The following is a 15,267-nucleotide window of genomic DNA, read 5'->3' on the forward strand; positions in this document are numbered from 1 at the left end:
ATGTATTTTGAGGACCCTGTATCACTTAGCTGTTGCATCAATCCCATTTGAGATGTATGGGTCTGTATCAGCCATATTGGTTCTGTATAGGCTGTATTGGTTGATGTTAAATACATGCTACAACTACATAACTATCAGTTCAATCTAATGAATCTACTGAAGTTCAGATTTATTATGATGGCTTGTGCTATAGACTGTTTTTCTCATCTGGAATTCTTGGACTCGTGATTTTAAACTTTAGACTTGTGGTTGTGGGGGTTTTTTTTTTTATCATTTACATTCATAAATTTCAGTTTCTTATTGGCTTTTGGTTTACTGTCATGTGTGTCTTCAGATGATCGAAGGATGCCCTCCCTTGGAATCGAAGCAAGAAGAGGAAGTAGCTAAGGCTTATTGTTCAAATGAACGTCCACCATTTACAGCTCCGGCCAAATATTATGCTCTTGGATTAAAAGAGTAAGTATCAAGGTTTTATTTTGTCTCTTTATTAATAAGAGCATTATTTTACTCTTACTTCCTTAGGTCTTTAAGCTCAATTTTAAAAAGGTAGCATTATTTCACTATTAACCCTTCATATTTTAATGCATTAGAAAGGAATATGTCTGACGGTAAATAAAGTGACGACTCTAAAGTTTTTTTTTAAGTCTTATCAGACACTTAAGTGGAACCTCTAGACACTAATTTTTGAAGATGATACCTCCTTAATTAAAGTGAAATAAGAGAGACTAAGGCCCTGTTTGATTCACCTTAATTTTGCTGAACTGAAATTATTTTTACTGAATTGAACTTATTTTTACTGAACTGGACTTAATTTTACTGAACTGAAATTATTTTTACTGAAATTAAATTATTTTTACTGAAGTGAAATTATTTTTACTGATTTTGTATTATAATTCTTCTTTAAGAAAACTGAATTTTACTGAACTGAACTTATTTTTACTGAAGTGAAATTATTTTTACTGAAGTGAAATTATTTTTACTGAACTGAAATTAATTTTACTGAACTAAACTTATTTTTACTGAACTAAAATTATTTTTACATAATATTATTTTTTTAAGGTGAAAAGAACAGGACCTAAGTGATATTTTTTGGAATTTTTGAGATATTAAAAGAAGTTAGTGCAAAATTGTATAGAATAAAACTACAATTTTTGTGTCTCGCCCGGGGAATTTGTCATTTTCTTTATAAACAAGTATTGTTTAACCCTTTAAAGTATTGATATGTTCATTTAGAGTGTTAGAGTACTTTTTTTATTTTACCTAGTGATTTTTACAGCTTGTGCACTATACTCAATTATTTGGCAGCTTACCTATAAAGTCCATTACTCCAAAGACTCATGCCTAACCAAACTAGGGAAATGACAAATATTACCTTTTCTGCAATAAAGATTACCACACCTTAAAAGATATTACACGCCATAACACTAAAGGGACCTCCTTGAACGTGCACTTTTTACCACTATAAGCCGAAGACTAAGATACTACTACTTTTTTTTTTTTTTATTTTTTTATTTATTTTTTTATCTTCCTCAATTTATGTTGGATCCGATGAATTTCAATTCAGGCTAATTGTACCAGTAACTTGATAATTAGAATGTAAGAATGTTCCGCGTACATTGGAATAATACTATCTGTATTTTAGTAATTATAGTGGAGCAATTATTTAACTTTTGGTTATAATTTACTGTCTCCGCAGCGTACATTTCGGATCTTGCGCCTCATTTGTTATATTTCGATGCTCTTTTATTGCTGACTTTAGAAATAAAAAGTTTTAACAAAGTTTATTTGGATCAACCCCTTTTGCTCTAAGTATACACACCCGTATATCCATCTCAGAACTCTCTTTTAAGCCTCGTTATAAAAATCAGGCATTTCAGCATTCCCCCCCTCAAAGCGGTCCACATTAAAATTCCCCTCAAGACATGCTTCGAGGAGCTTGCCTCATGGTTGGGGTCGAACAAAGGTGTTTGAAGCTCCACCGTCTAAGATTCAGTTAGGGCCTTTTTGACCTTTGTATTATGTCTTTTTTAGTTCAATATTATGGTTGTATCACTATATAAATATGAATTAATGTTCTTTTCCGTCTATTTTCCACCCCATGAAGGAAAGTAAAAAATAAATAAATAAATGAAACCTGCAAGAATAACAAACTGTTAGTGGTCGGGCCCGAAGGCTGCCTACGTATTCCCGAGTGCGAAAATGTGCCGAGTGTAATGTGATTTAGGAAATCAGGCCCATCGTAGTTCGAAATAAAAATGAAAACAAATTTTTAATTTGCGACTACACTCAAAGCAAGGTGCCTACGTACCCTGTTACAAGATTTTTTCTATTTTTTTATTTTTCATTTTGTTTTAGGGATCAAGTCGCTCGTAGTTCACATAAAAAAAATTAAAAAAAAAAAAAACTTTTACAACAAAACTATATTGAAATTGTAGTTAAGGTCACCTCCATGCATCTATTTCCCCGGTCAAATGTTGCTTCTCCCATGCAGCTTTCCGTTTGGCAACATAAAAAGGGTTATCTTCTTTGGCCAAGATCCATGTTGCCCATGCTTTGCACACTATCATGCACGACTCTGTTGTAAAAAGGTCAATATTGTCGAGGAAGATATAAGACTCCATGATTTCTCTAGGGGATGCCACTTTATTTGCCGACGTTTCAACCCCTTCACAAGGAACTGCTATATCTTTGTCGTAAAGCCTTTTAAACCTCCTTTGGATATCATCAGCCTTTGACTTATTGAGCATCCAATTTGGCTTGTCCCGTTCATCCTCTGGAAAAGGAAAATATATTTTTCTTGTTGCAAATGGTGGTCGCCTTATTTCAATAGCATCATCATTTTCTATGAAATGACCCGTTGCACTTATGGTGTGTATCCATCTGCCATATTGCGACGAGCCTTCACCTTCATAGGCTCCCCTACTACAGTCACCACATATAGTAACGATGTCCCATGATGCTCTCGTTTTTAGCCTTTTATGTAAGCTTTTTTTTTTTTTTTTTTTTTTTTTTTTTTTTTTTTTTTTTTTTTTGAAAGAAGCCTTTTATGTAAGCTAGATAAGACTGCTTTACACTTGTGCAGCCTAGGTCATCCTAGTAACAAGTTTCTTTAGAGTCGAAAATCCACCACCATAAACTCTATGTTGAACAAAACATCCTCATGCACCAAGGGTAAGACTATAGTTCCTGTCACTTCCCTTGGCATTTGATCAAAACCTGTGTAAAAAATAGAACGATAGGTGATTTGTAAATTATTGTACCCCGGCTCGTATTGGTATTCACAAGAACAAAGATTGACGTTAGCTCCCATGTCAACTAATATGTGATTAATATAACTTGAACCATGCCGAAGAGTGATATGTAATGGCTCATTATGATAGTGATTTTTGGGGTAAATCACTATATGTAAAAGTGAGCCATAGGTCGACATCGTGATGTTCAATGTTTTCGCCTTTTTGTGAGGAAGAATGAAAAGCATCTAAAGTTTTGAATACGTTTAGAGAATACACTGATTCGTAGATAGGCACATCATATAGCAATTCAGGGCAGTTTGGCGAAAATGGGGGACGGTGTTTTCCTGGCGAGAGGCCTTGGATTGCTCTTGGGTGCGGGTCTTTATTGTTTGGAGATTTAGGCCGTAAGATTAAAATCTTGGAGCCATCTTGGACGGTTAAAAATTCATTAGGATGTGTTGGGGTCTTTTGGGATTGAACTAACATAAGGGGATGAAATTGGTACATCCACGGCTGCCAAGTTTGATATCGTAGGGAATTGGCATGTCACAAATTATGAAACTTGTGGTGAAACTTACACCTTTGTATTTAACGATAGCATCAATTTTACCACATACATTTTCATATACATCTTTGTTACAAAAATCATCTACAGTCACATGTTTAAGTTCTTCCTCCTCGAATTCCCACTCAACAGATGTTTGGTACGGGCACATATTAATAGAAGACTCTTCGTCAATGCGAACGTGGTGATACTTGACATTATGACATATCATTGCATGATCTAAGGAATCTTTTTAAAACCCTCTCTGATCAAATCGTTTTTCGACCCGGTGAGGATCAAGTTTAAAGATTTCCCTCAAATCTCTAAAAGGGGTTGAGGCATTTATGATTGTCCTTTTGAGGTAATCACTAAAGGCCTCGTGATACATTAAGGAGTTTGATAGCAAGTCCCATGATGATTTTTCACAATTCTCCTTTTTCGGTCTCGAAGTTGAACCTTCGCCAAAAGTCACCATATTGCACACCGTGGTTGCCATGCTTGGTAAGACTGCATCCCCATGAATAGTTATCACACCACCCGGGGTTGAAAACCTGACCTTCTGATGAAGTGCAGCGACAATTGCCCCTATATGTTGTAACCATGATTTTCCCAAAGTAAAGATGAGGCTTTCCGGATCATCAATTATTTAGAACTCGGCATTACAAACCCAGTAATGATATCTTAGTGGCAGAGTGATTTCTCCAATTGCCTGCATAGGATTGCGATCGCTTGTTTTAACCACCTTATTTGAAGGTCTCCAATTGCCTGCCACTAAGATATCATTACTGGGTTTGTAATGCCGAGTTCTAAATAATTGATGATCCGGAAAGCCTCATCTTTACTTTGGGAAAATCATGGTTACAACATATAGGGGCAATTGTCGCTGCACTTCATCAGAAGGTCAGGTTTTCAACCCCGGGTGGTGTGATAACTATTCATGGGGATGCAGTCTTACCAAGCATGGCAACCACGGTGTGCAATATGGTGACTTTTGGCGAAGGTTCAACTTCGAGACCGAAAAAGGAGAATTGTGAAAAATCATCATGGGACTTGCTATCAAACTCCTTAATGTATCACGAGGCCTTTAGTGATTACCTCAAAAGGACAATCATAAATGCCTCAACCCCTTTTAGAGATTTGAGGGAAATCTTTAAACTTGATCCTCACCGGGTCGAAAAACGATTTGATCAGAGAGGGTTTTAAAAAGATTCCTTAGATCATGCAATGATATGTCATAATGTCAAGTATCACCACGTTCGCATTGACGAAGAGTCTTCTATTAATATGTGCCCGTACCAAACATCTGTTGAGTGGGAATTCGAGGAGGAAGAACTTAAACATGTGACTGTAGATGATTTTTGTAACAAAGATGTATATGAAAATGTATGTGGTAAAATTGATGCTATCGTTAAATACAAAGGTGCCAGTTCCCATGGTATCAAACTTGGCCAGCCTAGATGTACCAATTTCATCTCCTTATGTTAGTTCAATCCCAAACGACGGCAACAAATCCTAATGAATTTTTAAACGTCCAAGATGGCTCCAAGATTTTGATCTTACGGCCTAAATTTCCAAATGATAAAGACCTGCACCCAAGAGCAATCCAAGGCCTCTCGCCAAGAAAACACCGTCCCCCATTTTCGCCAAATTGGATGCTTTTCATTCTTCCTCACTAAAAGGCTAAAACATTGAATATCACGATGTCGTCCTAGGGCTCACTTTTACAAATAGTGATTTACCCCCGAATCACTATCATAATGAGCCATTACATATCACTCTTCGGCATGGTTCAAGTTATATTAATCACATATTAGTTGACATCAGAGTTCTCGTGAATTCCTGTACCAGCCGGGATACAATGATTACCATATCACCTATTGTTCCATTTTTGTGACGGGTTTTGATCAAATGCTAAGGGAAGTGACGGGATCTAGTCTTACCTTTGGTGCATGAGGATGTTTTGTTTAACATAGAGTTTATGGTGGTGGATTTTCGACTCTCAAGCAACTTGTTCTAGGAAGACCTTGGCTGCACGGGTGTAAAGCAGTCTCATCTAGCTTACATCAAAGGCTAAAAATGAGAGCATCATGGGGCATCTTTACTATATGTGGTGTCCATAGTAGGGGATCATATGAAGGTGAAGGCTCGTCGTAATATGGCGGATGGATAAACACCATAAGTACAATGGGTTATTGCATAGAAAATGATGTTGAAATAAGGCGCCCACCATTTGCAAAAAGAACGATATATTTTCCTATTCCGGAGGATGAACGGGACAAGCCAAATTGGATGCCTAATAAGGCAAAGGCAGATGATATCCGAAGGAGATTTAAATGACTTTACGACAAAGATATAGCAGTTCCTTGTGAAGGGGTTCAAAAGTCCGCAAATAAAGTGGCATCCCTTCGAGGAATCATGGAGCCTTATATCTTCCTCGACAATATTGATCTTTTTACAACGGAGTCGTGCATGGTAGTGTGCAAAGCATGGGCATCATGGATCTTGGACAAAGAAAATAACCCTTTTTATGTTGCCAAACGGAAAGCTGCATGGGAGAAGCGACTTTTGACCGGGGAAATAGATGCATGGTACTGACCTTAGTTTTTTTTTTTTTAATGTAAACTACGAGCGACTTGATCCCTAAACAAAATGAAAAATAAAAAAATAGAAAAATAAATCTTGAAATAGGGTACGTAGGCAGCTCCCTTTGAGTGTAGTCGCAAAATTAAAAATTTGGTTTCATTTTTATTTCGAACTACGATGGGCTGATTTCCTTAAACACATTACACTCAGCACATGTTCGCACTCAGGTATAGGTATACGTAGGCAGCCCGCGAGCCCGACCACTAGCAGTTTGTTATTGTTGCAGGTTTCATTAATTTATTTATTTTTTACTTTCCTTCATGAGGTGGAAAATAGACAGAAAAGAACATTAAATCATATTTATATAGTGATACAACCATAATATTGAACTAAAAAGGACATAATACAAAGGTCAAAAAGGTCCTAACTGAATCTTAGCAGAGGTTGGCAGGCTCATGCTTAGCATGTCTTGAGGGGAAATTTAATTTGGACCGCTGCAGATGTCTTGAGGGGAATGTTGATATGCCTGATTTTTGTAACGAGGCTTAAAAGAGATAAAACCGTTTCCTGAGAATCAGATTGGGATGGAGAGGTAAATCCAGACATGAGTTGGTTACGATTGAAGAACAGTTTCCTCAGAGTGGCCAAATAATCAAGGGGAAGAGCTTTGATACAGAGAGATACTTTGTGGTGGCTTGAAGAGGTGAAAGCAGTAATTAAGCAAAAAAGGGAATGCTATCAAGCTTTGGGTAAATGTAGGAGTAACGAAACCTTTATAGCGTATAAGGAGGCTAAAAGTAAGGCAAAGGTAGCTGTTCGCCAAACAAAAGAAAAGGCTTATCAGGAGGTTTATGAAAAGCTTGACTCTAAGGAGGGAGATAAGATCTTTTATAAGATGGCAAAGAGAAGACAAGAGGTAAGGAAGGATATTGGTATAGTGAAGTGTGTCAAAGATAAGAACCAAATGATCCTAGTACAAGAGGAGGATTTCGATGAATTGTTTAATGGAAGTAATAGAGTTGTGATAGGAGATACTTGTGTGAGTGATGAAGAAATCAACATGGAGTATGTGCGGAGGATTAGGAGAGCAGAGGTGGAGATTGCACTGAAGAAGATAAAGCCAAAGAAGACGATTGGCCCTTGTGGTGTGGAGGTATTTGGGTAAGATTGGTATTGATTGTTTGAGGGCTACTAGGATCCTACAAGATTGGAGGAAGAGCACCTTAGTCCCGATCTATAAAAACAAAGGAGATGCTCAATGGATCAAGCTTGTGAGCCTCACTATGAAGTTGTGGGAAAGAGTGAATTAACATAGGTGGAGGGCATGCACAAGCATTTCGGATAACCAATTTGGTTTATGCGTGGGAGATCTACTATGGACGCAATCCATTTGATAAGCCAAATGATGGAGTTTTATAGGGTAAAGAAGAAGGATCTTCATATGGTGTTTATTGATTTAGAGAAGGCATATGATAAGGTCCAAGAGAGATACTTTGGTGGGCAATGTTGAAGAAAGGTTCCCACGAAGGTACGTGGACTCGGTGAGGAATATGTACCGGGATGTGTCAACAAATGTGAGGATATGTGGAGGCTTGACAAAAGATTTCCCTATTACAATTGGATTACATCAAAGATCTGCATTAAGCCCTTTTCTTTTTGCAACGGTTCTAGATGAAGTAACTAGACCAATTCAAGATGAGGTTCCATGGTGTATGTTATTCGCGGATGATATCGTTTTGGAGGATAAAACTAAGGATGGAGTTAATGCCAAGTTGGAGCAATGAAGGCAAAAGTTGGAATCTAGAGGGTTTAAGCTAAGTCTAGAGTAAGACAAAATATCTGGTATTTCGCTTTGGTACTTAGAGGGGGGCAAGCAATGAAGTGGTGAGTTTAGATGGAAAGGATTTGAACGTGAGTGAATGTTTTAAGTATCTTGGGTCCATCGAGAATAGTGACATTGATCAAGACGTGGCACATAGGGTTAAGTCGGGTTGGCTTAAATGGAGAGCGGCCACAGTAGTGTTATGTGACCGAAGCATTCCCTTACAGTTGAAGGGGACCCATGTTGCTCTATGGTACAGAATGTTGGGCTTCTAAGAAGGAGCACATTAAAAAGATGGAAGTTACGGAAATGCGCATGTTAAGGTGGATGTGTGGGAACACTCTAATAGATGAAATCAGAAATGAGGTTATTCGCAAGAAAGTAGGTGTAGCAAGCATTGCAGATAAACTAAGGGAAAATCGCTTGCGATGGTTTGGGCATGTAAGACGGAGACCTATGGGTGGACCGGTTCGAAGAGTGGAAGAGTGGGACTATGGAGGGGTCAAATGAGGGAGAGGGAGACCAAAAATGACTTGGTTGGAAGGAGTTAGGAAGGATATGAAGTATATGGATGTGCATGAGGATGAAGCATTGGCTTGTAAGGGATGGAGGAGAAAGATTTATGTCGATGACTACACGGAATAATCAAATTTGTTTCATGTTAGCCGACCCCACTTATGGGATTAAGGCTTTGATCGATTGATTGATTGATTAATAAGTTGGATGAGAGTTGTTGCAGTTTGTCTGCCTTTTTCCCCGTAAGGTTGTGGTTAAGTTCTAAAGAAGTTACTACTTTACTTATATCATGGTGGCAAGTGTTAGATATACATCTGTTAATTTTTTGCAGTGCTTGGCTGAATTTCTATTAAATCTTTTGTACATGTCATCTAATGCAATGACCAGAAATTTTGTTTGATTATAAGATTGATGACTGTACTTAAATCCTATAATTTTAATTAAACTTTTGAAGATTATCTCCCTTGTGATAGGTATTTTGTTTATTTGATCTATGTCTAAAAGTAATTGGTATATATATGTATCAGTAAAGGTGTGTAGGCGTGTAGATCCTGCCTAGTAGTTGGTGCGAAGAATTTTCAAACCAGCCAGATCTAACTTAAATAAAATTTTGACACCCATGTCTTCAGGTGAAGAGAATTAGAGAAAACAGGGTTTATTAGGCAGGGATTTATTGGCCTTTATATCCCTTTATCTTGTAAATTTGACTGGCAATGAATGAAGGGGCAATATTTGGTATAATCTTTGTTGGGGTAAAATTGGAGATTATGGGTGATTTTGCATATGTAAAGGCTTCATGTGAGGGAAGCTTGAAGCTGATTGACATTGATTGCACTGACCTCTATCATAAAACAGCGCATTGATACTGAAGCTCCCATGGGGAGTTCATTTCGTAACAATGGCTTGTGTATTGCATGTGACCACACATGCTGCATTGACATATTGGTTGCATACAGTAATTTGTTTGTTGGGTCTTCTCTATTTGCTTTTCATTGCTATTAGATTACTCTAGAATATTTCATTTTAGATTTGTTCTTGCATGTATGCTCTATGTATTTGTATCTTAAGGGTATAAGCTACCGGTTGTCCAGCATAGCAGGGGGTATACAGTGATTTTTGCTGAATATAATGAGCTAATTCAATATTTTAATGTATAGTCTACTGTGTTGACTTAAATATACTTTGCAGATTGATGGAGCACTGCTGGAATGGTAAACCAATGAAGAGGCCAACATTCAGACAAATAATAAGTAGGTTGGAGGTTATTGAAAATATATTGGATCGTAAGAGACGTTGGAAGGTGAGTTATTTAATACTATGGTTGCTAGTATCTTTGCTTTACTCTAAGTTATTAAAATTGGGATTAACATTATTGCATCTTCAAATGCTGCAAGAAATGTATGTCATTTTTTTTAGAGGCAAATAAAATAAAGAATTTGATTACCAATAAAGATCATTACAACCACCAGTACAAAGAAACCACAAGATTAAAAAATGCAATAGCACTAATTAACTCCTACCTTCTAGGAAGGGCAGAGAATAAAAGTCATCATATGCATACAACTAAGAACAATAAGCTTTTCCTGACAATCATTAGCTCTACATGCAACTGTAAAACAAATTCTATAATAAACTGCAGTTGGAGCTTCACATTCATCATTGAATGCCTTCCTATTCTTCTGAATTCAGATTTGATAAATTCTCTCTGCAAAGTACATCAACTCATCAAGAACAGCCTATGTTTGTCACCATTTCTCTTCCCAGCTTTCTCTGCCCAAGAAACCTCCTTAGTTAAACTAGCAACTGGTCTATGAAAACTCAGCATGCCCAGAACCTGAGACCAAACAGTATCAGAGTAGAAACATTTGAAAAATAAATGTTCAAAAGATTCTGGTCAGAACCACAATGACCACATATATCACTTACAACTACTTTCCACTTCAACAATGTATTTGATAGATTCAATCCAAGCACAATCTCACAACAGAGTATAAGCAATAGAACAGTAAGATAGAGAAGAAAGATTAGGCTTTGATTAACATAACAACGATTTACACAATAGATAGGTTTAGGCTATCAAGCTCTATAGTGACTTGAGGTCACAACTCTCCAAATAGTGACTTGAGGACTTGAGGTCACAACTCTCTCAGGGATTCACTCCCAAATTCTACATACCTTTTTCCTTCACCCCCCCCCCCCCCCCCCCTCTCTCTCTCTCTCTCTCTCTCTATTTGTACTAACACTTAGTACTATTTACCTTATAATACTAGACTACCCATATTGCCCCTCGTGTTAGTTTATTACACACAACTTATCACGAGTCAAGAGCCAACCAAGTAATAAATTTACTCCTTGGAGTGGCTTTATTGAGACTAAGAATTTTGAACCAAGGACTTTTTGGAAAGGAACCTCTTGTCTTATATGTCTCCTTGATAGAGAATTGACCGTTCTTAATCATATTATCCCAAACACCAGCAATGGTAACACATTCCTTAGCCATAAAGCCTTTTTTGAGGGACAAAGACATATTATCAGGACAAACAAAGCTATCAATGCTCCTGCCTTTGACATGATAACTAGCAACCCATGTACTCCAAAGTCTATCCTTCTTATGGGAGATAGCCCAAAGTAGCTTGGTGACAATGGCCTGATTCCAAATAATCATATCCTTCACATTGCAACCTCCAGCAACCCTAGGAAGACAAATTTCTTTCCAATCAACAAGAGCCTTCCTAGAAGAACAAATAGTAACCAGCCAAAGAAATAAAAACCCTGCAAACACCCTGAATTTCTCTGATAATTTTTTTGGGCAGAATGAAAATCTGGCACCAACAGGACTGCAAAGTGCAAATTGAGCAGAATAGCCTTAAGAAGTTGCAATCTACCTGCATAAGAGAGGTATCTAGCTGTCCAAGACTGAGCTCTACAGTCACTTTATCAATTCAAGTTTTGCATTGATTATAATTAAGCTTCTTGGCGAATAAAGGAACACCCAAATATCTAAAAGGAAAATCATCAATGGAAATATGAAGACCAAAATACAAATTACTCTTGTCAAGATTAGCCTCAAGACCAGAAGCATGAGAAAACATACTAAAGCCTGGAAATCAGTTTAGGCAAATAATAATAGATCATCAGCAACATCAAATGTATAGTGGCAAGCTTTTCACATGTTGGATGGAAATTGAAATTTGGATCATCTTTCAATTTATTCAGCAAACGAGTGAGATTTTTCATTTCAATAGCAACAAGGAATGGAGACGGGGGATCACCTGCCTCAAACCTTTTTTTTTAAAGACTTGCCATTTCAAAGAATATTTAAAAAAACATTAGAATGACAAGCAAAAACCTACTGAAACCAAGTTCAGTCATGAGTTCATGACAACCTTTTGATAACTCCATCCAATGGAGTCATAGGCTTTTTTTAGATCCACTTTGATCATGCATCTAGGAGAGAAGGAGACACATTAACTCTACTGTTACCATTGATAAGCTCAGTGGCCAATAGAATATTATCAGAGATATGTCTATCAGGAATGAAACCAGTTTGAAACTCACTAACATCACCAATAACAGCTTGCATTCTCTGAGTTAAAATCTTAGAAATGGTCTTGTAAATAACAATACATCATGGTAATGTGCCAAAATCCTTCACGGTAGTAGGATTAGGAACCTTGGGAATGAGAGTAACTGCGTTACAATTTAGTTGCCTCAGTAAATGAGAATCAAAGAATTCCATAACTGATGCATACACATCTTTCTTTAATTATATGCCAGTTTTTCTTGAAGAAAACAGCATTTAGTCCATACAAGAAGCTTCCAGATAACATCTTGAAACGTTATATCTTGCTTTTTGTTGCCAACGTTCACTAGTAACCCCTATCTTGTACTACATCATAAGAGTGACATTTCTTTGTATTTTAAGTTGATAATACATCTGTATTGTGTTGACATCTTTTGACCTTCTGGATTTGACAGTCTGGACCTTTTGGATGCTTCCGGATGCTTGAGAAGTTGGGCAAGAAAGCTCCTATTGATTCAGGCAGCCACTCGTCCACCTCAATAGTTAGATGATGACTACCAATTGGAATGTGCATTATGTTCATAGGAATTTAAATCATTCTGTACATCCTAAATATTTCTCTGACCGCGGGCTGTTAAGGCTGCTTTTCTTCCTTCCATTCTTTCCTGATTTGCCAAGAATTTACCTCAGTTTCTGTTGAATCTGCAGTGTAAGAAAGTAAGTTGGAAGACCCTTTAAAGTGAATTACTGAATAGGTTATACGCCTGTAAATATGAGACAGGTCTTCTGTGAGAGTGCAACTGGCCATTTCAACTTCTGTGATACCCATATCACAAGTGAAAGATGGTTGATAGTACTTGTCTTATATTATTAGGATTCTTAGGAGAACAAAATGCTCCTCTGTGTGGTAGACAGTTTTCTCAGTATATGTTTGGTCTTACAGATTACATTCTGAAATGAGATCCTTGAGGAATGTAACTCTTTCTGGTTCTGTTGTTAGTGATGACACATGATAGCATAACTTTGTTACTTTACACTAATTTTTGGTTCCATTTTAAAAATTTCCTAATTTGTCATTTAGAAAAGGTTATCGAAGTGTCATTTGGATATACGAATTATTGCTCTGATTCAAAGAGGGGAAACCAAACACTTTGTTTGGATAGAAAGAAATGGAAGGAAAACAAGAGAAGAGAAAGGGAGGGGGATAAATTCTCTTGTTTAGATAAAGGATTGGAGGAAGGAAGGGGAAGGAGAGGGAGGGATCCATTTTCCCTCTCTCTTTAATAAGCATAATCTCTCCAAAATTGAAGAGATTTGGAGGGAAAATGGAGCTAACCTCCCCCTCTATTTCTTTTTCCTTTCCTTCCTCCTTTTCCCCTCCCCTTCCTTTCCTTCCTTCTTTGCTATCCAAAAAGAATTCATATGGTGTCCCTTAGAAAAACTACTTTGATAATGAAATTAGTTTTTCCTTTTTTTTTTTTTTCTGTTTTATTATTATTATTATTATTATTATTATTATTATTATTATTATTGTTTTTTTTTTTATTTTTTTTATTTTAGCACCATTCAAAAAAAAAAAAAAAAAAAAAAGAACATTCACCTATATTACTTTGATTACCTTTGATGATTGTATTATTAATTGTTTGCTTCACAAGCATTTCGTACTAGTGAGAGTGAATGCTTTTCTATTAATTAATTTAACTCCAATAATACAGCATTAATTTGATTGATAATATTTCGTACTATTGGACTTGGGGTGATAATATAATTTAAATATTGTATTTAAATTATCGTATTGTATTACACAAATTTCACTAATTATTTTATAATCAGCATAATTAATTTTATTTTTTTAAAGCAATCAGCATAATTAATTAAATGTGGTTTCTTGCAACTTTTTATTTATTTATTTATTTATTTTTATTTTTTTTTAATGTGGTTTCTCACAAATTTGGCAACTAGAATGTATCTGTTCTAAACTTCTAATGCATGGAATTTACATAATGTATGTACATTTGAAAAAAAAAACACTTAGTATAAGGGTCTGTTCTGAGCTGAACTGAACTGATTAGAGCTGAGCTGAATTGAGTTGAAATGAATATTTTATGAGAGAAAGAAATTAAAAGTTGAACTGAACTGAACTAATTGGAGCTGAAATTTTTTCTTTTTTTTTTTTACGGTAATTGGAGCTGAATTGAATTGAAATGATTGTAGTTGAACTGAAATTAAACTGAAGTGAACAGACCCTAAGTAGAAATTATAAAAAGATATTTATTTTTATTTTATTTATTTACTTACAAAAAAAAAAAAAAAAAAAAAAAAAAAAGAGAGAGAGAGAGAGAGAGAGAGCGCGCGCTTAGACTGAGAATTTTTGGTTGAAAGTTGGGAAAAAAAAATGTCTCAATAAATTGTCACTTTATAACGAATGGTCAGTAATTTACTGAACATCCGTTTTATTTAAAAGTTTGTCAAAAAAGAAAAAAGAAGCTTTGTGTTCTGGAGGAAAATCTCACACATATCTTCAACAATTTAAATTTGAAAAAATTGAAAAGAACGGTCCCAACTGTAAGCTTGATTGCCATTATACAAATATTGAAAGTGTTAACATTAAGCTTTTTTTTTTTTTTTTTTTTGAAAGCAATAAGGGGGATATTATTAATAGATCATTAAGTTACATCAAGTACAGCAAGAGTAGAAATCCCTTGCTGAAACGTGTTCAGAAAAACATTAAGCATAATGTTTTTAATCAAGCTTAATATTTTTCTTTCCCGTCAAAAAGAAAAACATTAAGCTTGATTAATATCACTTGTAAGATGTAGGCAGATTATGAGAACTTGAGAAGTTTCGTTTACAGTGCCACCCATAGTCAAGATGTAAAAGTTTTGTATACACCCGATTTTCAGTGATTTACTGAACAACATGTTCACTTTTGTCAAATTTAGTGTCACTTTTGTCAAATTTATTGTCACTTTTGTCAAATTTATCAATTAAGCATAATTAATTCTTATATATGTCAGAACAACTTTTGTGCATTTTTGTGTAACTT

The 15,267-nt window shown here is 35.9% G+C and overlaps 1 protein-coding gene across 1 annotated transcript in view; it reads left to right on the top strand.

The window, feature by feature from the left end:
- LOC145619241 (serine/threonine-protein kinase 12-like) overlaps positions 1–13,220 on the top strand; it is a 32,955-nt gene extending 19,735 nt beyond the window's left edge. Inside the window, exons 10-12 of the mRNA XM_081673893.1 lie at positions 335–456; positions 9,887–9,998; positions 12,677–13,220. Coding sequence (XP_081530019.1) covers positions 335–456; positions 9,887–9,998; positions 12,677–12,772 — 330 coding nt within the window. The 3' untranslated portion in view covers positions 12,773–13,220. The remainder of the gene's footprint in view (positions 1–334; positions 457–9,886; positions 9,999–12,676) is intronic.
- The last annotated feature ends 2,047 nt before the right edge of the window (positions 13,221–15,267 follow it).

This window comes from Chenopodium album, chromosome 27 (assembly GCF_948465745.1).
Source record: "Chenopodium album chromosome 27, dcCheAlbu1.1, whole genome shotgun sequence".
Taxonomy (NCBI): domain Eukaryota; kingdom Viridiplantae; phylum Streptophyta; class Magnoliopsida; order Caryophyllales; family Amaranthaceae; genus Chenopodium; species Chenopodium album.